Here is a 23,535-nt window from a genome sequence, read left to right on the forward strand (position 1 = left end):
ATTTATTTTGGTGACGATCCGACCTCCATGCTGCTACTCTGGTTCAAACTGCATCCACCAAACAATGTGATTTATCTCGACCTCCCCACAATAACCAAAATCTGACACGGTGTGAGATGTCTTTTTTAGCTGTTCCATCGTCATTTCCTGCGATCTTCTTCATGCAGTCAGTCAAAATGAATGAATGAATGAATGGGCGTTTCTTTGACTATGTATAGGCAAATATGGGCGTTACGAGTCGATTGTGATTTATAAAGGGAAACAGGCGTAGGAAGTGCCGTACGCACTTCCCTCGCCGGTACGCAATGTTTTGTATGGCGGAAAATGTATGTACCTATTTTTGTGCTTTGTACTACGTAAGCAACCTTCCTACGTCAATCCTACGCAAGGCGTTATAAATGAGGCCCCTGGTCAGCTTCTTGAACAAAATTATACGTTGTATTTTGGATTTGAAAGAGAGCGACCCACTCCCAGAGATCGACCGGGCACACAGAGCCCTCGGACCTAAACCGAACCCAGATAAGCCTCCGCGAACCATCATCGTGCGGCTGCTCCGGTGGGGTGACAGACAGAGCATCTTACAAGCATCCAGAAACAAGCAGGCACTACTCTTCGAGGGCCAACGTTTCTTCGTCCGGCAGGATCTGGCAATGGAGATCCAAAAACAACGAGCGGCCTACAAGGACATCATCGAGAAAGTTAAGAACACCGGTCTGCGATTCGGTCTGCTTCATCCTGCAAGATTTGTCATCACTATCGAGGGAGAGACTTTCAAATATGAATCACCGGAGGCGACACTGAGGGACCTGAAAGTCAAACTTCCAGACGTTTTTTGAGCTGGTTGCTCTTCTTTCCTAAAGATGACTGTCAATATGTAAGTGACTGCGCTTTAAAAATCTTAACTTGCTTGCTCCCCTTCATTTCAAACTCTTTAATTCAAGTATGTACTGTAGAGGCAACCATAGTTTTATTTTCACTATTTTTGTTGCTCTATTCAAGTTAATGCTGATTAACATCAGAATAAGAAAATAGAAAACAAAATAACACTTAAAAATGTTGCGGTCTTATTCTCAGGACATGCCGGTACTGTATAAGTTAATTTCATTTATTTTTCGGTCTGGTTGATGCAGCAAACCTGCGCCTACACCCTACTATCGCGGATAGGAGATGGGGCTTACCTTATCTCACGATTGTATTTATGTATTGTCTATGCCACTTGGCGTAGTAATGTTTGATAGTGATATAGCCATGTTACAGGAGACCCACTTGAACTTAGAAGAATCAAACAAATTAAAGCAAAGATGGGTTGGCCAAGTGTTCTCCTCCCCAGGCTCTAGAGGCACGAGAGGTGTCAGTATACTGATATCTAAGAAAATATCTTTTGAACTGACTGATTTGGTTAGTGATAAGGAAGGTCGATATCTGGTTTTGCAAGGTAAATTGCAGAATGAAAAATGCACATTAGTGAATATTTATGCTCCAAACTCTGCACAAGCTTCCTTTATGTGCCCTCTGATCACCATTTTGGCCCAGTACACTGACAGCCCTATCTTGATGGGAGGAGATTTTAATCTAGTAAAAGATGCTTCACTAGACCGCTCAAGCCATCCTCTTCCAATGGACAGATCACTATCAAGTGCCTTCAATGAGCTGTTAGAATCACTGGCAATGGCTGATGTATGGCAGACACTGTACCCTCTCTCTCGTGAATATACATTTTATTCTAAGGTGCATAAATCCTACTCAAGAATTGACTACCTCTTATTATCCCACTCTGTTATTAAAAATGTAATGGATGCGGACATACATAGTATTGTCCTATCAGACCACGCCCCTCAGTCGATCACTTTTTTCCTAGTTGCTAGTGAGAACAGACCTAAACAATGGAGACTTAACAACTCTTTGTTAAAAGATGACGCATTCATCTCACTTATTGAAAATAAAATAAAAGAACATATATCAATAAATGTAGACTCTGTGTCTTCCATTCAAACTGTATGGGAAGCCTTTAAGGCAGGGGTGTCAAACTCAATTTCATCGCGGGCCACATTCGCATAAAGGTTGCACTCAAAGGGCCGGTTGTAACTATATAAATATATAATATATATATAAAATAATGTATTATATTATATTATTGCCTCTGAATTGGATTATTATCGGATAGGATAATAACTTAGTAATTAACTACGTCTGAAAGCAGAAGTCCAGGGCAAATAATTGCAAGTCTCTTCAGTGCGCATGTCACAAAACGAGATGCATTGTGGGACATGTAGTTTATGGGCAACCTGCTTCTGTAAAGTGGCATGTAACCGTATAATAAATGTATTATATTCTTTGCAAGCTCTTGCGGGGCCACATAAAATGAAGTCGCGGGCCGGATTTGGCCCCCGGGCCTTGAGTTTGAGACCCCTGCTTTAAGGCCACCTGCAGAGGGTGGATAATCAGCCATGCATCAGCTAAGCACAGAAAAGCTATTAAAAAGAAAAATAATTTACAATCAGAACTTAAAACTATTGAGAAACAGCATATGCGTGATCATAAAAACCCACTACTTCAGAAAACATTACTCACAGTTGGAGCTGACCTGCAGGCAATATTACATGAAGAGACAGCTTTCTCCCTCTACAGACTCCGTAAAAAACACTTTGAATGTGGTGATAAAGCAGGAAAGATGCTCGCTCTTCAGCTTAAACAGTTAGAGGGGAAATGATCAATTCCAGCTATAAGAGACTCTGGAGGTAATATTATAAATGATCCCAAGCTAATAAACCACGAATTCCAAACATTTTACTCCAATTTATATCAAACTGAGTGCACAGCGCAAGACCATAGCCTGGATACTTTTTTTAAGAATGTTACACTTCCTGTACTAAATCCTACTCAGAAACACAAATTGGAATCTTCTGTCACGCCAAACGAAATAGCAAAATCTCTTACATCGGGTAAGACCCCTGGGTGCGATGGCTTTAGTATTGAATTTTATAAATGCTTTCTGGAAGTGTTGTCGCCATTGTTGGTTATGTTGTATAACGACATGATAGAAAAACAATCAATGCCCCTAACAATGCGTACCGCCACATTATGTCTACTTCCGAAACCTGGGAAAGATCATTAATACATGAGCAACTACCGACCCCTAAGTCTTCTTAACAATGATTACAAAGTGTTTGCAAAAATCCTAGCCCTTCGCCTGGAGGAAGTTATCCCATCCCTAGTGAATCTAGACCAGGTAGGATTTGTAGCTGGACGCCAGTCAGCTAATAACATGAGAAGGCTGCTCCAGGTTATTTTTAGCGCCAACACCCTCCATCTCCCAGCAATGGCAATATCACTGGATGCAGAGAAAGCCTTTGACAGAATAGAATGGCCATATTTATTTAATTGTCTATCAAAATTTGGATTTGGCCCTGTCTGTATGAGATGGTTTAAAGCTCTTTACAATAAGCCAGTCTCCTCAGTCAGAAGCAACAACATGCTTTCTGATCCTTTCCCCCTGCATCGGGGAACACGGCAGGGATGTCCAATATCCCCTCTAATATTCATTTTAGCTCTTGCGCCCTTGGCTTGTGCCATCCGGGAAAATCCAGGAATTATGGGTATCCCAAAATGCGGACATCAGTTCAAAATAAACTTATACGCTGATGATATCCTTTTAACATTAGTTGACCCACTAAACTCTATACCTAAGGTGCTAGAGGTTATTAGAGAATTTATCTTATTTTCAGGATATAAAATAAATTGGAGTAAAAGTGAAGCCATGCCACTAAACTGTCAGACTCACTCCAATCACTTAGGCTCTGCTCCTTTTGTTTGGAAAGCTGATGGGTTGAGATACTTGGGCATACACATCAGATCACCAATTAACAAGATCTTCGAAATGAATGGTCCAGGCCTACTTAGAACTATTAAAGATGACTTGAGAAGATGGACTTCTTTACCCCTATCGCTGTGGGGAAGGGTGGATGTGTTAAAAATGAATGCCCTACCAAGATTGACCTATATAATATCCTCAATTCCCCTTCAAATCCCACAATATTGGTTTAAAGAAATAAATACTATATTCTCTCAATTCATATGGAAGGATAAAAAAAACACGAATCAACCATAAAAAGTTGTCTATGCCGAGGAGAACAGGTGGACTGGGGGTACCCAATTTATACTTATATTATCTCTCATATAATGCCAGATTCCCTATAGTATGGGGTTATGGAGCGACACCGAAAAAAGCTAACTGGGACTGGCTGGAAGGACAAATAATTACAGAAAACAATAAATCAATATCTTTAAATTCATTATGGTACTCTCCCAAATCCAATCTGAAAAACCATTAATTCAATTTTCTATCAGTGTGGTTAAATCTGTACAAAGGAGGCTAGGCATCACTGGTATTTCCCTCCCTTCATGCCCATTATGGAAAAACCCAATATTCACAGCGGGCGGTAACCCATTGAATAATATACATATGGAAGCACATGACATACAACACATTGGGCAAATAGTAAAAAACAATATCATAACTCCGTTCACAGTGTTGATGGAACATTTTAATCTGAATAAATCCCTCTTCCTCTCCTATATGCAATTACAATCAAATATAAAAAACTTAACATCAAAAGGTATAAAGATAAGTTGTCATGAACACCTTGATATGAACCTAAAAAGACTTGCAAACAAGAAAGGAATGATTTCAGGTATATATAAACTTCTCCTCACTAGGGATGGGAATTTGAAAGCAAATGTATATTCGAATATTCGACCCCCCAAAAAACGGTTAACCGGTTAACCGAAATGTACATATCCTATAAAAAAAAAATTGGGTAAAAAAAAAAAATTCTAACATTTTTTTTCAATAACTTTTGGAAATAAATAAATACATGTTCAAATAAGTATAGAAACCAAGTCGAATTTGTCAAATTTATTGAACTGGTGATCACAGTTTGACAGCTATAGGCCTACAGCTTTCATGTGCGGAGGCGATTCACAATCAGGCCAGCTGTAGAGAAGACCCTCTCAGCTGGAACGGAGGTTGCGGGTATAGCAAGGTATAGTATGTATATATATAAGTTTAATTTGGCATAGTTTGCACTCTACACCGCACTCACTAACCTGGTCGAAATATTTCCACACATTACTCCTTTTTGACGCCATGTCTGTTGTGTAGGACTCTTCTTAGAGTGTAAATAATTACCGGACTATGACTGGTAAAATATGTTGAATACCGGCAAAACTAAATCTCTCCTGTCAAAATGTCTATGTACTTTGCCGCCACACACGGTTGCCAGGCAGCGCTTATTGTTGTTTAGGCTGGCCACTCATGTGTCGCGAGTGTTGACAGGGGGCGGGGGAGCACGCTCATGAACTGTTAGCGCCGGAACCTCGCAACGGCTGCGGAGCGCATTTGCGCCGCATTTGGGCATAAGATGAGGTTTGAGTCTGCGTGATTTGCGTGTAGGCAGGGGCAGCAGGCATATCATTAGCTAGAACTAGCTAGATCTGATGGATTTAGACATAAACGCGAGTGAAGTACCGGACGCGAGAGAGAGAGATCAGCACCTGCAGCTCTGCCCGCTGTGAGGGACCGGTGAGCGGAGCAAAACACACCTTTAGACGTCACCTAACACATTTAACTATGGCACTGTCGTATACATTGAATTATTCAATTTGATAATATGTAATCAACTTAGGCATCCCTCCCAAAAAAAATAAAAAATAAAAATATTCATAACTCATATTCGAATACCTGAATAATTATTCGAATACCTGAATAATTTCGAATATTCGATTAATCGTTCCCATCCCTACTCCTCACCTCAACCGCCAATACTAATCTGCAGTCACAGAAAAGATGGGAGCAGGACTTAGGCATCACCATTACCCCAGTTGAGTGGGACAGAATCTGGTCAAACTCAACATCAATCTGCAAGTGTGTCCGGTTTAGAGTAATACAGTTAAAAATCCTTCACAGAGCATACATCACACCCTGTAGACTCAAAAAGATGGATCAAACACTCTCGGGCCTATGCTGGCATGGTTGTGCGGAAGTGGGTACCCTTTTACATTGTCTTTGGTCCTGTCCGGCTGTAAAATCTCTATGGGATGTAGTTGGAGATACTCTCGCTGAGATTCTGAACATAGAGATACTCTTAACTCCAGCTACATGCTTGCTGGGATCCCCGCTCAATGGCATAACATCAACATTTGCAAGTAAACTTATAGCCCTAGCATGCCTTTCAACTAAACGCCTCGTTCTTATGAACTGGAAAGTCAGAAAGTCCAACTGCTTCAATTTAAATAGATGGCTGGAGGACTTCCTAAACATCTTAAGTATGGAAGAAGCTGCTTTCTCCCCGTTATATTTGGTTAAGCCAGACAACAGGCTTTGGGATAAGATAAGGGCTTTCCTGGACTCAAACCATCTCGGCTGCTAACAATAAATATAATAATATTAATTAATAATATTAATAAATATAAAGAGAAATAAGCTATGAAGAAACAGAAAAATAACGGTAATAATAATGAAAGAAGTGAAATTAAATGGGAAATGGATGAATAGGTGAATTAATCATAAAAGGAAGAGGTGTGTATATGTGCATATGTGTGCATATATATATATATATATGTATTTATTTATTTGACTTTATCTATTTATTTACCTATTAAACAATGAAGTATACCTATATTATGAAGCAAATCATGTATAAATACAACGCCATATGCATACATCAAATGTAACTGACACTGTAATCCCCCCACCCCCCACCCCCACCCTTCATGTTATGTCCTGTCCTACTTGTAATGTATGTGAGCCATGTCCTTGTCCGTGTGTTTTTGTCTTTTGAAAATGTTTAATAAAATATAAATGTTAAAAAATAGTTTTGTTTATTAATGCTACAACATAGCGTTTCATGAGGCGGTTGTCGTTGTTGGATGAAAAACAAACAGCTGTTTTTGCTGCTGAGCGCAGCGCGAGCAGTCTCCCGTGAGCGGGAGCGCGCTCGTTCACTACAGATTTTAGCGCCACCTAACCATTCTCCAAAATGTTTTTAATACCAGCGGTAACCGGCCAAGCGCCGGGCAAAAAACAATCTTCAAATAAAAGAATGTCAACGGAGGAGTTAAAGGTCCCATGTCATGCTTTTCTGGTTATTACCCGTCCCCTTGTGTGTTATGTAGCTTTTTATTCATGTGAACGGTCTGCAGAGTCACAAACCCTCAAAGTACACCCTGTAGCGAGTAAAACTAACACAGAAAAGACCTGTCTATGCTGCCTCAGAACGCCAGAACTTCCTCACACACACACACTCAATCTTTTCTCAGCTGTAGCTCCGCCGATTTCTCCGCCTGAGACGGCGGGACTCGGCAAGGCTGTGAGTCTGTGTGAGCACACACACAAACTCCCAGCCAGGCTGCGGGTGTGTGTGTGTGCTCGGGCTGGTTTCGGGCTGGGTTTCGCTGTGTCGCAGACGGCCACTGGGCTCACAGGGAGGGGGGGCAGGAGCTCCAACAAGCCGTTTAGGACAGAGAGTGAATACACATACTACAGAGATGCTGTATGAGAAACCAATGTGAGTTTGGAAAATTGCACAATATAAATCTATTTTAGTATACCTCAACAATGGAATTATGATCAGTAGAAATGGCCATGACATGGGACCTTTAAAGGAGAGTGACAGGGAGTATGAGAAGAAGAGGGAGAGAAAGTTTCAGCCACACTGGCTTGATCGATGGAGTTGGCTTCAATATGATGCCAATATAAACAAGGTCTTTTGTCGGCTCTGTACATCAATGCCGACCTATGCTGACAAGTAAGTGAAGAGTAGAACACATATAAAGGTATATTCGCTGTAGGGAAATGTCCCAGCAGTTTAGGATAATGAAGGTTCTAATCTAGGCTATTACATAGCCATTACATGTCTAACTCCTAATGACAGGAAGGCAGAAAGCGCATTATACAAATAATAATACTCATAATAATGATAATAGCAGACATTTTTTAACAATGACCACAATATAATTATTTTAATAAACCAAATATGAACAATTGAGGAAAATGAGGAAGAACTGATGATTAAAATGTTGTAGTACAAGTAGTAATGTAGTTTGTGCATAAATGACTATTGCAACAAATGTGTTCATTTTCTTCATTATTAGTCGATTTTTTGGACGAATGCTCTTGGGCCAGTGGAATTTTACCCTTAATGTCTACCCCTGCAATGACAAAAACAAATAGAGCTAGTGTACACGGTGCAGCTGTATTATCTGGGAAATAGAAGATCAGGATTCGGCAGACAATCAATATCAAATGAATCGGATCATTATTAGCATCAGCACTTGATCACCTTTGTCGACTTGCAGCCTAAATACAAAGATAACTCCACTCCTCTCCTACCACTCTTACCTCTAATGAGCCTTGGTAGAACTAGTGTCCGAGTCATAGGGTCCAGAACTGACTGAAGACATGTGGAACAGAGTACAGGCATGGTTCCATGTACAGGAAACTGGAACTTTGAACAGGTGTTTTCATCTTTTCTGCCTGAAGATTCACAAGTTCTTGATCAGGTGTTTGATGTGGGCTGGCATGATCCTTTCTGCAGCGATGAATAAAGAAAACAAAGAAAACATTATTAATAATAATAATAATGATGGTAACAACTAGGGATGGGTATCGTTAGGATTTTATCGCTACCGATACCGATACTGCTTATCGATACCGGTATTTCTCGATACTCTTATCGATACTTTTCAATAATTTGGTGCTCAAAATTATAGACATGATTACAAGATGTGAAGATTAAACAAGTCATTTTATTGTAATTTATTTGTATTTATTATTTAATGTAACTTTTTAAATGTCATACCAAGCAGGTATGAGTGTGTTTGACAGTGTGTCTCTGGAAGGGGGGCGGTAATTAGGGGCAGTTCATAAATCCATGTAAACATGACCATTATTCAGTTCAAACGAGACGCTGCATGCGCACCTCCTAAACCGGAAGCTCCGGTCGGCTAACCATTATAATCCGTTTATTGCGTTTATTATTTATAATTGTAATGATGGATTATCAGTAATCATTTTAAAGTTACACAGAGACATTGGATTAACCGTTTTTATGCCCTTGAACTAGGGCTGGGCGATATATCGAGTTTACACGATACATCGTGGATTGCACTACATGCGATGTCGTAAATGACCACATCGTGAACATCGAGTATTATGTTGTCAAATCAGTTTCCCGCCGCGGCCAAAATGAGCTTTCCTTTCTCCCTCATAGACACAGTCACACACGCAGGCACACACGCAGGCCCCGCCCAACTTGCACACAAACATTACACACACGCACAGTGACAGAGGCATTTGTTGAGGAGAGCGAAAGAAAGGTTAGCTAGTTTAAACCTTAGCACAACATGTTAATTTAAAGAAGGAACGACTATGGAAGATAGAGGTGCCGAGGCTGACGAACTTGTTCAAAAAAAAGAACAGCACTGGGTCCGTAATTTGGCGGTGGTTTGGTTACCATAAGGATGACGTTTCTCAAACAACGGTAATCTGTCATGGAACTTACCAGAGGCTCGTCAGGTGTGTATCACCACAGATAACGGGAGTAACATCGTCAAAGCTGTGAGCCTCAATAAGTGGAAAAGACTGCAATGTTTTGGCCACCGGCTGCACCTCGCAATTGGTGAGTAGGTATCTGTCTGCCTGTTTTATTTTTTTAATATCAGCGATGTTACAACCATACTTGTCAACCCTCCCGATTTTCGCGGGAGACTCCCGATTTCATTGCCCTCTCCCGGTTTCCTCCCGGGGTTTGTTGATTTAAAATGTCTAAAAAGTCCTTTTATTTATGTTACATTAAAATGTCCAGTGACATGCACAAAGAGTGCGCTTTAATTTATTATTTTATTATTGCACTTTCAATATGTTTTGATATGTCCAAGGGTTTCTGCGCTTTTTCATTGAGCTCTGTTTTTGCCCATAGAAATAGGCAACAGTATGTATGTAGGCCTACATTTATTTTAATATGTATTGAATAAATACTATTTAGTTCAACTCAACTTTATGATTTACCGCACATTTGTCTCATTATTTTACATTCCCTTTTTTCTAAGTATATATTTTTTGTGTGTTGGTTAAAATCGTTTTAATAGAAACCACTAATGAAGACAGTATACATAACAATGGTTTAATGCAGACATATGTTGCAGGGACTACTAGAATCATCATACTGGCGTGACTGTAAACATCAAGGGGTTAAATAAAAAAAATGTATGTGTTTGAGGAAATTTCAGAATATCGCGATATAGTCAGTAAATATCGCGATATAATTTAGAGACCATATCGCCCAGCCCTACCTTGAACACAACTTTTGATCACAAAACAGCAAAGGTAAGACATAATTATCATCATGGCTACGTAAAGTGAAGTTGTTTTCTTGCTCTTTCCTGGCTGCTAGTTCAGTGAGTTTTGGCCGTACAGTGATGAAACTTATACCAATGGAATCTGTGGAATCTCACGCTTTCATGTGATATGTTGTTTGTGCAGATACAATGACGTAGAAAAGATCGCTTTTGCCAGTTATGTGCTAAAGTAGCCGTTAGCCCGTTTTGCTAAGTGTTGATTTAGACCAGGGGTTTTCAAAGTGTGGGAAGGTGAGCCTCCCCTCAGAGAACATAAGAACAGCCGCGCCCCCCCCCTCCCAATTATTATTGCTATTATTATTATTATTATTATTGTTGTTGCTATAATGCAGGGGTATTCAATTGCATTTCAAAGAAGTCCAGTAAGAGAACATGTCATTAAATGCTCTGTTTTCGCTGTCTACCTTTCTCTTTTTTGAGCTCGCCATTTGAAATTACTCACTGCTGTTTCTCTCTTCTTGTCTCGTCTCTGTGTGTGTGTTTGAATCTACCGTGCTGACTCACTGACTGCACCCATTTGATTGGCTGAGTAGCGTCACCTCCTTAAAACATTAAACAATAACTTTTTAAAACATTTGTATCTTTATGTTTTAAACATTTAAAAAAAAAAAAATGCGTTCAACATGGTGGATAAATCCTTATATGCTCCCGGCAACACACTGAACGTCAACTTTGCCTCCTTATTACACTCACCCCTACTTTAGTGGGAACAATGAGTCTGCGTCTTTGATGCGCACAGGCGGATGATGCGGGGATGCAATGTAGACAGGAATAAACGCAGATCATCCTCTGGCTGCAGCCTTGACCGGTACTTGCTTTTGATCAAAGTGAACGGACCTCTGTCGCCTGTCAGCGCAACTTAGATGATGCCGTTTAAAAACATTAAAAATAAAGGGCAGTGACGACCGGCCGTTCTGTGATTCTTCAGAACACACAGAGGGCCAGGCTGCCCCTGGATGGAGGTGAAGGGAATGAGCACTTTTACAGCCTTTTTGGCGAGGTGGGGGAACTCGGTCTCCACAAACAGCCAAAAGTGTGCAAGTGACACTTCACTCGTCTTTTTCTCGTTATTTCTTTCTCACGCTGCGCCTCCCCTGAAGCTCTCTGGCACCCCCCCAGGGAGGCGCGCCTCACACTTTGAAAACTGCTGATTTAGACTCTTGGTGTTGGACTTCTGTTCTGTGTAGGTAAAATGGTTAATATCGTCTGTTAGCTGAGTTTCTTCCCGTTAAGTGGGTATGCATCATTAATAGGTTGTTAAATGTTAAGAAGACTTGAGACGCTGTTTCTAGCAAGATGTTGCGGTCTTACCCCGGGAGTCTCACAATAATAAGAGCGCTGTTAGGAGAGATGACGAGTGGCATTCTATCTGTTTTATCTGTGATACAGCAACGGATAGGTAAGATTTGTGTTGGGAGTTGGTGCGCGTGTATAAAGTTTGTTGGGAGCGCGTTTGCAGTGCGGCCGGTTTCTGTGTTTCGGCTCGTTGTGGGAAGGACATTAGGTTTCAGATCGTTGTTTGGGGACTGATTTGATTACTTTGTGAGGCTTTGATTTGTTTGGTATTATATTTCGGGCGAGTGGTTGCTAGTGGTTCTTAGCCGTGGTCAGCTGTTTGTTTAGTTTTTTTCCTTTCTGTCTCGTGTGGGTTTGTTGGTGCGTTGCATGTGGAGCAGTGTGGAGCGGTGCAGAGTTTTCCCTGGCAGGTTAAGCGGCGGTTCCCTTGGGATTGTTGAGCGGGGTGTGTAGTGTTGCGGAGAAAGTGGTTGAAGCTTCGGCTTGGGAGCATGGCCGTGGTCTCAGTAGTGTTGCTAGCTTGCTAGTCGCTTTACTGGGCCAGCGGTCTCCAGTGCATAAATACCCACCACAAGTAAATGCATGAAGACTAGGGAAGAGATTAGTCAGTGGGATGGTGATAGTTAGTGGGGAAACTCCAATCAAAAAATTAGTGTTGTTCCACTTTGGACGCATAATAAACGTGGTGGTATCTGTCTGGTTTGTTTTTGTGTTTTTGTTTTTTTTCCTTCTCTCGGCGTCAAGGTCCAGTGTTGTGTTCCGGTGAGGGGTCGTTGTAAGTTAAGATGGCTGACGTAGAGGCATTTATTGAAGCTCCGTCTCAGGAGTCTCTTGGCACCTTTTCAAGAGAGCAATTGCTCTTGATTGCTGAGCATTTCTCTGTGTCTATTGTCGGTGATAGAAGGGTGAAAGACAACATAAAAGACTCTATAGTGTCGACATTAAGGGAGACAGGAGTTTTTGCTACAAAGGAAGAGGGGGTTTTGTTAAAACCTTTTTTTCGGGCTAGTGCACTTTCTTTTGAGCAGCAGAGGGAATTGTTGTTGTTGCAGCTGGAACATGACAGAGTAAAGTATGAGTTGGGAATTGAAAAGAAAATCACAGTGGAGCGGATGCGACAAGAATCTGAGAAAGCCAAGATAGAGTTGGAGGGACATTGTCTGTCTATTCTCAGAGATGGCGCGTTGTCCGGTGAGGGGCAGGGTGAACAGGTGTCCAGGTCTCATCGCTTTGATATTAGTAACCTGCGCTTGCTGCCTCACTTTAATGAAAGTGATCCCGACACGTTGTTTTAATTATTTGAACGTGTAGCTAGGGCTAGAGATTGGCCTGATGCAGACTGCGCTCTGATGCTTCAGTGTGTTCTCACAGGAAGAGCACAGTCTGCATATTCAGTGTGCGAAAAAGCACAAGTCCCACCGGCCGCACTCCAAACTATACCCAACCCTACGTATGTGTGATGCAGTAAAATCTTACCGCTCACTTGTGAACTTGTGTGAACTCATGATTTTGGAACAGTTCAAAAATATTCTTCCTGATCGTATTGCAACATATGTCACTGAACGAAAGGTCACTTCTGCGGCTGAAGCTGCTGTGGCAGGTGATGAGTTTGTGTTACTTCATAAGAGCAGGTTCGGAGGGCGCTCTGGGGCCCTATCCGTTTTTGAAGGAAGTAGAAAGGCTGTTGATGTTGGTTCATTTGGGATGGATCCAAGGAAATTGGGTTTAGTAAAAACTGATGTGGACAACATGGTTAACATTGATAATTGCCACTACTGTCGTGAAAAAGGCCATTGGAAGGCAGAATGTCCTGCGCTTAGAGCAAAATCTGAGGGAGGAAGATGTTTTGTTGGGCCTGTTGCGTTGGCTGTGCCTGTGAAAAGCTGCTGTGTTGCCAATGTGCTTAAATCCCACTTATGTGGATCTGAGGGTTTGGCATCTTATCCATTTATACGAGACGGCTTGGTGTCATTGGTAGGTAGTGATGTCAGAGTTCCAATCAAAATCTTGCGGGACACAGGGGCTTTTGACTCCTATATTGTTGACTCTGTTTTGCCGTTGTCTGGTGAAAGTGACACAGGTGACACAGTTCTGAGTTGGGGGATGGGATTAAAAGTTTTTCCTATTCCTGTTCATAAGGTGTATATTGACTGTGACCTTGTTAAAGGTGAAGTAGCTGTTGGTGTACGTCCAGCTTTGCCAATCGAGGAGATACATTTTATTCTGGGCAACGGTTTGGCACCTGTGGCAGAATCTGGACTGATGTTCCCCCTGCGCCTTTAGTGACTGGTGGTCTGATTGAGTCTGGGTTTGAGGAGAGCTCTACAGTGGTGCCAGAGGTCACGTCCTCCTGCGTGATCACGCGTGCTATGGCCAAAACTATGCTGTTTAGAAACCAGAAGGCCAAGCATTGCTCCACTGGTCAAAGTGGTAGTGGTGGCGGCGGCTTTGATGGTGATGGCGGCGGCTTTGATGGTGGTCATGGTGGCCTGATTGAGGACACCTGTCTGCTGGCACCAGAGGATTTAAAGGCCTGAGCAGACTCTCGATCTCTCTCCCCGCAGAGGACCTGATCTGGGAGCAGCCACGTCGCTTAGTTTTCTTTGCTTTGTTTTTGGTTTATGTTAAGTTTTTGTTAATAAATATATTTTTCATATATGTTCTCGTCCTTCCCACGCTTTTTGTTATGGCCAAGAGCCAGGCCATGACACTTTTCTACATCCAACTCACAGGTTTATCATTACTTTGAGAAAAAATATTATTAATTTACCCCTTTTAGAAGGGAAGTTATTGTCATTTGTTCTGGGAATGTCATTTTCGAGCCTGAGACCTGAAAAACAGGCTTGAGGCTTAACGGGTTAATTAAAAAAACACATGACACGGGCGAAAACCATGACCAGATATTTGCATGCTTCATAGATTTACAAAGTTATTGAATCAGGTGTAAGGGGTAAAATATGACATAATTAAATCAATGTACACAATAAGTGCGCTATTAAAAGATTGGCAACAAAAGAACAACATTTTTCTCTCAGAAGCGTGGAGTGAGACAGGCTGCTGTATGAGGCCAATTCTATTTAACATCTATTTCAATTAATTAGCCACTATCCTAGAGACTTCTGAAGAACCTGGCCTCACTCTAGATGACTCAGAAATCAAACTCCTGCACTACGCAGATGACCTGGTTCTGCTGTTTCCTGCAGAACTATGATTACAGCAGACCTGCTGCAACAGTATTGCCAGACCTGGGCCCTGGCAGTAAACATGAACAAGACAAATATCTTCCAAATAGATCCAGTTCAGGGAAACATAAATAACTTCACATTAGGAACTCTTAAAATAGAAAACGGTACAGAATAAAACAATCTAGGCTAAGTTCCACTGGGAGTTTTAACCCACCAATAAATGAACTGAGAGAGAAAGCACAAAGGGCATTCTACGCAATGAAAAGTCAAATTTACATTCAAATCTGGTTTAAATGACTGGAATGCGTCAAATAGGACCAATTATTCTCTATGGTAGTGAAGGGTTGGGGCCTCTACCAGATGAAATAATTTGTCTTAGTGAAGGGTTGGGCCCTCTCCCAGTTGAAAGTTAACCAAATTATAAAACACCAGAAACAAAACTATATCACCAATTGAAACACAAAATGCAGTGCTATCTGGCCCTAGAGAAACTCTACCGTGAACAAGTACAGACTCAGTGAGAACAGATTTAAAAACAAACATCCTGAATTTGACCAATCCCAAACACCCCAAAAGAAAATCAAAAGCTTCTTCTTGAAGGGAGCCCTTGCTAAGCTAACTTTCAATTAAAAAAAAACACAACATTATTTCACCACTCCATGAGAAAACATCCAAATAGCAACTCACCTGCAGCAACCGAACCAAACATTTCCCTCTCATTTTAAACCCACGGCCACGCCCCCTTTGGTGAGCAGCTCACCTGATCTAGTGGGAGGAGCCACGCCCCCCTTCTTCTTCTTCAATAGATTATTGGCAGGTCGCAAACAACTTAAAGGTGCATACCGCCACCTACTGTACAAGACTGCCATCATCATTTCAACACCTGAAAAATCATTTTATCACTGTATGATACCTGGTTTTCATATTCACATCAGTGTTATTTTATTAAAATGTTAAGTATAATATATGTTGTTCTTTAGGTTTGCCATTGTTATTGATATATAGACTCAAGTTTTGAATACTCTTATCAACATATGAGTGGACAAATATGCTTTATGCAAATATTTGTTTGTTATCATTTGAACAATGACAAATATTCTCATGAATATTAAACACAACAACCTCTGAACATTACAAATATTTGCCTCAATTCAACCTGGAACCTCTCTCATACAATACAATAATACAATACAAAGTGTGTGTGTGTGTGTGTGTGTGTGTGTGTGTGTGTGTGTGTGTGTGTGTGTGTGTGTGTCGGCGCAGTTGTCGGCGACATGCCGCTCCTCTGTTTTCATAACTGTCAAGCATGAGACTGTGGGTCTCATGCTCCCACTGTGGGTCAAAATAATGCGCTGTGACCCCGAGGTAACTGTCATTACTGAGTGAAGTCCAATAGTCTCCGGTGAGCGCATCTGTGGAAGTCTTTCTTAAATCCTCCTCTACTTTCGCTTTTTGGACTTCATACAAGTTGTGTATTTTCGACACAGTGGTGGCTCTGGAAGGCAATTCATAAGTGCAGTCGTTGGATGCGACCCGAATTATATCATGCAGCCCCTCGTCCTCCACAATGTTAATTGCACCCATTTAGCGATCTTTGTTGAAAGTTTGCTGCTCGTAGACGTGTCCAGGCGTCTCCCCCGCACACTTTATATATATATATATGTATGTATGCAGATGTAAAAAAGGAATGTAGAAAAAGTGTATACATAACAAGAAATAAAAAATATAGACATAGGAATATGAACAGGAATGTAGTTCATGTATAAACATAATGAGAAGTCATAAATATATAAACTTATATTTAGGGATGCTCCGATCGCCAAATTTGGGGCCGATCGCCGGAATCAGTATCGGCCGATACCGATATCCGATCGAGTGGGCGGGGCCTATGGGGATCTTCCATTTAAAGTGATGTTTAAAACTCAGTTAATGGGGCTCATTCACTGGCGCTTCCACAAACAACAACCAACATAATTATTACATTCAAATGAAGTAGGCTACATTATTCAAGTTTACATTAACTTTGGATAATAACACGGGAGAAATTAGCGGATAAGTGCTCTCTTTTCCTCTCTCCTCCTCTCTCCCCCTCTCTCTCTCTCCTGACAGCCTGTCAGTATCTCATGCAGCTCACTGATCCAGTAATGAGTGACCCGACAGTGAAGAATAAATATATGTATAACTAGTTTAGCTTGTTCCAGAGGTAGATAAAATAGCTAAGTGTGTTAGGTCTAACTCTTGTGTGTTTTGCTCCGCTCACCGGTTCGTCACAGCTGCAGGATTTCTGCTTCATACACGTTGCATACCTCTATTTTATTGTCATTTTCGGACACCTTAAAATACTGCCAGACTGGTGAAGCCATTTTGGCGAGCTTGTTTTGCCGCACACAGAGAAAAGTGTCATGTATTTTATGTCATGCGATCGGCTCTCGCGATCGGCATTTTTAGAGAGCACCGATCGATCGGCAGAGAGTGAGTATCGGCCGATATCGATCGGCGGCCGATCGATCGGAGCATCCCTACTTATATTTATAGAAATATGGTTTCTGTAGCTGAAAGTAGGTTGAATTATACATATTTACGAATTGATCAAAACATGAATAGAAAAATGTTTTGCCTCTTGTAGGTGTATAACAAAGCGTACAGGAAGTCGGTCACTTCAGAGATCTTCTCCTAGGGATTTGATCCGATCGACTCCAAATTCGGAGGGTAGAGTCTCAAGACATGGGAAAAATCATAATTTTTTACCACACGGCGTAGTCGTTATGCAGCGCCCATTTTCACGTTTGCTCGATGCTAGGAGATCCCTCGCCATGGAACACGATGATGTCATAACTCCAACTGACGATCGTCCACCAAACTTTAGTTGTATAGTGTTATGGCAGAATGTTTATCACAGCGTATTTCTGGTATATTCATTAATGTCACATGGTATTAAGCAACAGTATAGTGGACTGTGTGGTGTTCATTTGGTTTGCTGGAAGGAGGCCCATCTATAGGCATCCAGCTGACACTCTTCACCAGCAGTTGTATACATTGGCATGTGTGGTAGCTGCTAAATAAGGTCATGAAATCTGGGATCATGTAGAACTCAGAGGATGCAACATGTATGCCTGTATAAGGTTGGAACATGTCCAAGTTCAGGAGAACTGACAATGTGTGTGCGTTAAACATGTTGAGGGAACATGTTCGTGTGTCATTTAGAAAAGTATATCTAGTCCTGTGTTTCTTCTGTTCTGGGGGGGCAGTTCCGCGATTGGCTGCTGTGGCAGCAGGTAATGTTTCCCCATTATTGTTTGTTTGTTGCAACAACTAAATAATAATTACTGATCAGCTATGTCTGTGTTTGTGTTTTATTGATTCCTCTCTGTTTCATTCTTTCCTGTTGTGTGAGTGCTGGATCTCCACAACAATATCACCGGTCCATTCCTCAACAGCTTTACCAAGTGCCAAATCTCAGGTCTCATCATATGCCGTTATCCCTCGCCATAAAACATGATATTGTCGCAACTCAAAGGAAAATCGTCCAAACGGCACCAGACTTCAGATGATGGTTAATGGTCCGGACCTCAACATGTCTATGTGCCACTTGTGAGTTTTCCTCAAAAGCCGTTGCCATGTCAACGCATCCCTCGCCGTTAAACACGATATTGCTATAACTCCTATGAAAATCGTCATAAAATGGTCAAACTTCCCGTGTGCTAACAGTCCAGCCCTTAAGACAGATATATTTAATTTGTGAGATTTTGTCAAATGCCGTTGCCAAGGCAACACAATGCTCGCCATGAAACACGGTTTTCTCATAACTCCAGTGAACATGCTCCAAACGGCCCACAACTTCAAATGTTTGATAACGATGAGACCTCAAGACATCTAAGCCTATTATGGGGTGTCCTCAAATGCCGTTGCCATGGCGACAGATCACTCGCCATCAAACACGGTGTTTATGTTACTGCTGTAACTCCCATGTACATTGTCCGATCGGCCTGAAACTTCCCACGTTTGCTAACGACCGAGTCCTTATAACATCAGCGCCGACGTCGACATGCGGACAACAGCGAACCTTTGCAGCTTTAATTGTTTTTTAATTCGTTTTTTGTTTTATATATATTTATGTTGCATTGTTGAAGGAGCCTAGGAATTAAGATTTGCTTTGCCATATCTACAATTATTTTAGTTAAATGGTATGGCTTAACGGGCTTTTTTTTCACGAAACTGTGTCTCAGGGCTTCTTAAAATATAATAAACTATGAATGTGTCATACTCACTTCACGGGAAGAAACTAAGCTAACTGACTATATGAACCATTTTTACCGAAACAAAACACAAGTCTCACAAGAAGCGTCTAAATGAGCCCTGAACGAAAAAAATGCTAACGCACTTAGCACAGAACTCTAGGTATAAATCAATCGATATACTTATCGGATCTGCTCAAACAAGCTTAGCTAGCAAGCTGAGATTCCACAGATTCTAGAAATATAAGTATCATCATTGAGCGATCAGAAGCAACAGGGGAAGCAAAACCAGACAACACACAACGTAGCTTTAGGTAGCAAAACACGGAGATATGCTCACCTTTTGCTGTTATTCTGATCAAAAGTTGTGTTTAATGGCATTAAAACGAGAAAAACGCGGCTGAAGGTTAATCCATAGGTTAAACAATGTGTCTGTCACTTTGAAAAAATTATTGATAATCCATAATTCAATTTATATGTAAAAATATTCAGATTAGCTGCTAATGATAGCTTTCAGAGTGTATGACAGCTTCCTGTTTTGGTTACGCGTCACGTGTGTGTGTATGTGGAACCTCCCCTCGATTCCATTGGCTCTAACGGTGAAAAAGAGATGTCAATCATCAAAATCGACTAAGGGGGGCCAGAGATAGGTCAAATCCACTCAAATGACCCCAGAAGTGCTTTTTTTGTGCTAAATCTCTCTAAAAAGGTCATATTTCACTTGTTTTGCTTCAATCTTGATACAGGGTACTTATTATATGTTATATGGATTCCTAAAGCGTTTAGTCTACTATCCCATCATTCAAGGGTGGTTTTCACTATAAGTAATGTTTTTTTTTTGGACGGACACAATAATTTACATTTTTTTACTATGTTCAATCTGAATTTACTTTAAAATAAAAAAAAATCTATATTGATTCTGACTCTTCTACATCCAACTCACAGGTTTATCATTGCTTTGAGAACAAATATTATTAATTTACCCCTTTTAGAAGTGAAGTTATGGTCATGATGTTTTTATTTTAATGAAATGTTATTGGATACCTGTCACTGTAAATAGGTTGCTAATGTATACCCCTGTAATTATGTTGTGATGTCCTTTTGTTTTCTGTTGTTTTTATGTGTAACTAATGTACCGCAGGTCTCCCTTGAAAAAGAGATCGTTGATCTCAATGGGATTTTTTAACCTGGTTAAATAAAGGCTACAAACAAACAAACAATTTTAAAGTAAATTCAGATTGAACATAGTGTAAAAATGTAAATTCAGATGATATCTTGTTTGTGCAGATCCGATGAAGTATAAAATATTTCTACCGGGAGTTATGTGCTAAGTGCGTTAGCACTCTTTCGCTTAGTGCTAATTCAGAGGCTCGGCGGTGTTTTGTTTCGGTAAAAATGGTTAATATCGTCAGGTAGCTGAGTTTCTTCCCGTTAAGTGGGTATGACACATTCATAGTTTGTTAAATGTTAAGAAGCCCTCAGACGCTGTTTCTTGCAAGATGTTGCCGGGGGCACCGGGTTTAACAGGTTAAAAGGTCAGATAATAGTGAAGTTCAAAGTCGATGCAAATGTCTTGTTTTGTCAGTACAAAGCCCGAAGACATTTCAATACATTTCTTTTATATAATATAAAACAGGAAAAGCAGATAATCTCTATATTTGAGAACGTAGCAGGACACATAATCAGGGCTGTGCTCAAATAAGATTTGGCTGTCCTTCATGAAGTTTTGGAGACGGCAGAGAACAATGACAGGAAGTCATACATGTTAGTGTGTAGAATGTTCTGCTTTAGTTACTTTGTTTTAGCCTATAGCAGGATTCTCCTTTGTTGGTGATCTTTTCTCATCAGTGACCACCGCTTCACACATTATCCCTTACTTAACCGTTCCCTATAACTTTTAAAATGTTCAACATTAGCATTAGCAAGGGGCTTTAGTTAAAAACTATAACATTTAGCATGAATGTAACGCAGCATCATTACAATTCCTGTAATTAATGACTGCTTTAATGTGTTTCTTGTTTCAGTATTATCTGGAGATGTTCATCAGTCCCCCAACATTAAAGAGGAACAGGAGCAACTTGTCGCTGTGAAGAGCGAAGATGATGAAGAGAAAGCTGAGCCACAGCTTCATCAGAGACAAGAAGAAAACAGCAGCTCAGCCCCACAGATGGAGAAAGAGAGGGATAGAGAGGACTGCAGAGGATCAGAACCAACCAGAAGCTTAGATCCTGATGGCTTTTCACAGCCAGCTCATGATTACAACCCTGCAGATGAACAAGCTGACACTGTGACATTAACTCCGATCCAGGCAGGTGTATCCCTCAGTCCACCAGCTGTGGACGACAGGACTTCAGACTCTAGTGAGCCTGAGACTGACAACAGTGATGAAGACTGGCAGGAGCCAGGGAAACCTCAGCCAGATCTAAAAAAGATCAAGAACAATAGTGTTCCCAAGGGTAATAAAGAAGGTAACACTGGTAGGAAGTCTTTGAACTGCTCTAAATGTGGTAAAACATTTGAATCCAAAGACTGTGTGTTGGCAGAAATTCCTCCATTCGTTTGCTCCGTTTGTGTTCCAAAACCGTCACAGGTTGCATGTTTTGTCACAAATAAGATAAGTGCCTCAGGGGGAAAAGCCTTTGGATGTTCAGTCTGTAAGAAACAATTTGGCTTCAAATCAGACGCCGTAAGACATATGAGGATTCACACCGGAGAGAAACCCTTCAGCTGCTCAGTTTGCGGGAATAGATTCAATCAGAGCACGGGTCTGAGCTCGCACATGAGAACCCACACAGGAGAGAAACCATACAGCTGCTCTCTCTGCCCTAAAAGCTTTATCCGCAGCGGAGTTCTGGACCGACACATGAGAGTTCACACCGGAGAGAAACCTTACAGCTGCTCGGTGTGCGACACGCGTTTCTCTCTGAGTCAGACCCTGTTGAAACACATGAGGATCCACACAGGAGAGAAACCGTTCAGCTGCTCCGTTTGTGATAAAAGATTCCTACAACAGGGACACCTGACGCAACACATGACACTCCACACAGGGGAGAAGTCTTTCAGTTGCCGTGTTTGTGGAAAAAACTTCACTAGACAGTACCGCGTGAAAAAACATAAGTGTGTTACTGAGAGTCAGTGAAACTGCAAAACTGCAACACAAAACTGAATGTCATACGCCAAAGATAGATTAGAGGGTTCAGATAAGAGCAACATAAATCTATTTAAATATTCTTTAAAGAAAGAATTTGTAAATGCTTATATATTTATATTACTGCGTCCACTAATGTCCACTGATTACTGTTAATGACTCATGACAATCATTATTGATAATGTGCCTATACTTCATATTTATGCTGAAGTTGTACAGAGACTCAATCAATCAATCAATCAATGTTTATTTATATAGCCCAATATCACAAATGTTACATTTGTCTCAGTGGACTTCACAGTTTGTACAGAATATCAGTATGACAATACGACACCCTCTGTCCTTACACCCTCACATCGTACAAGGAAAAACTTCAGAAGAAAACCCACAGTTTAAAGGGGAACATGGGAGAAACCTCAGGGAGAGCAACAGAGGAGGGATCCCTCTCCCAGGACGAACAGACGTGCAATAGATGCCGTGTGTAAATTGAAAAGATGATACATTTGCAACATAGGTAGTCCAAATGTTTGGAAATGCATGTGTCTATAATAGGAAGATGAATCCACGAGGATATCCATCCAGGACTTATGATCCAGGACCACAGCAATAGGCACAGCCACGACTCAAGATCCAGGGCTCGCGATCCAGGACTCAGGACCACAGCAACAGGATTAGCCATGACTCCGGATCCCGGCGTATGTAGACACCAAAAAGAAAGACATTTGGGGAAGCTGGGTTATTCGGAACATGAGAGTACACGGGTACAGACAGAGAGAAGGAAGAAGTAAGGTGTGCCCCGACAAACTAAGCCTATAGCAGCAAAACTAGGGGCTGAATATAATCAGCTCCAACTATAAGCTTTATCAAAAAGGAAGGTCTTAAGCGCACTCTTAAAAACGGATAGGGTGTCTGCCGCCCGAACACAAACTGGAAGCTGATTCCACAAATGTGGAGCTTGATAAGAAAAGGCTCAGGCTCCCATTGTACTTTTAGAGACTCTAGGAACAACCTGGTCTCTCTGGTGGTCCTACAAGACTAGTTCTTTGTAGGATTTGTCCCGCCCCTCCTTAACTGTCATTCATTTTATATAAAGCTTAGAATTTTTTCACTTGGCACACAAAAGAAACTGATTAGCGGCTCAGCGCTGGGTCACCTGCTAGCTTCTACAGGACCATTGCTCTCCTTTTTAAAAGTGTCCTTAAGTGTACAGTGGTTTATTGCAGCATTTGCCTGAGTTAGGCCTTAATGAATTGTT

At 41.2% G+C, this 23,535-nt stretch overlaps 1 protein-coding gene across 1 annotated transcript in view; it reads left to right on the forward strand.

Moving 5' to 3' along the window:
- LOC117491203 (zinc finger protein 629-like) overlaps positions 1-22,578 on the forward strand; it is a 28,664-nt gene extending 6,086 nt beyond the window's left edge. Inside the window, exon 2 of the mRNA XM_034141059.1 lies at positions 21,157-22,578. Coding sequence (XP_033996950.1) covers positions 21,157-22,271 — 1,115 coding nt within the window. The 3' untranslated portion in view covers positions 22,272-22,578. The remainder of the gene's footprint in view (positions 1-21,156) is intronic.
- The last annotated feature ends 957 nt before the right edge of the window (positions 22,579-23,535 follow it).

This window comes from Trematomus bernacchii, unplaced genomic scaffold (genome assembly GCF_902827165.1).
Source record: "Trematomus bernacchii unplaced genomic scaffold, fTreBer1.1, whole genome shotgun sequence".
NCBI lineage: Eukaryota > Metazoa > Chordata > Actinopteri > Perciformes > Nototheniidae > Trematomus > Trematomus bernacchii.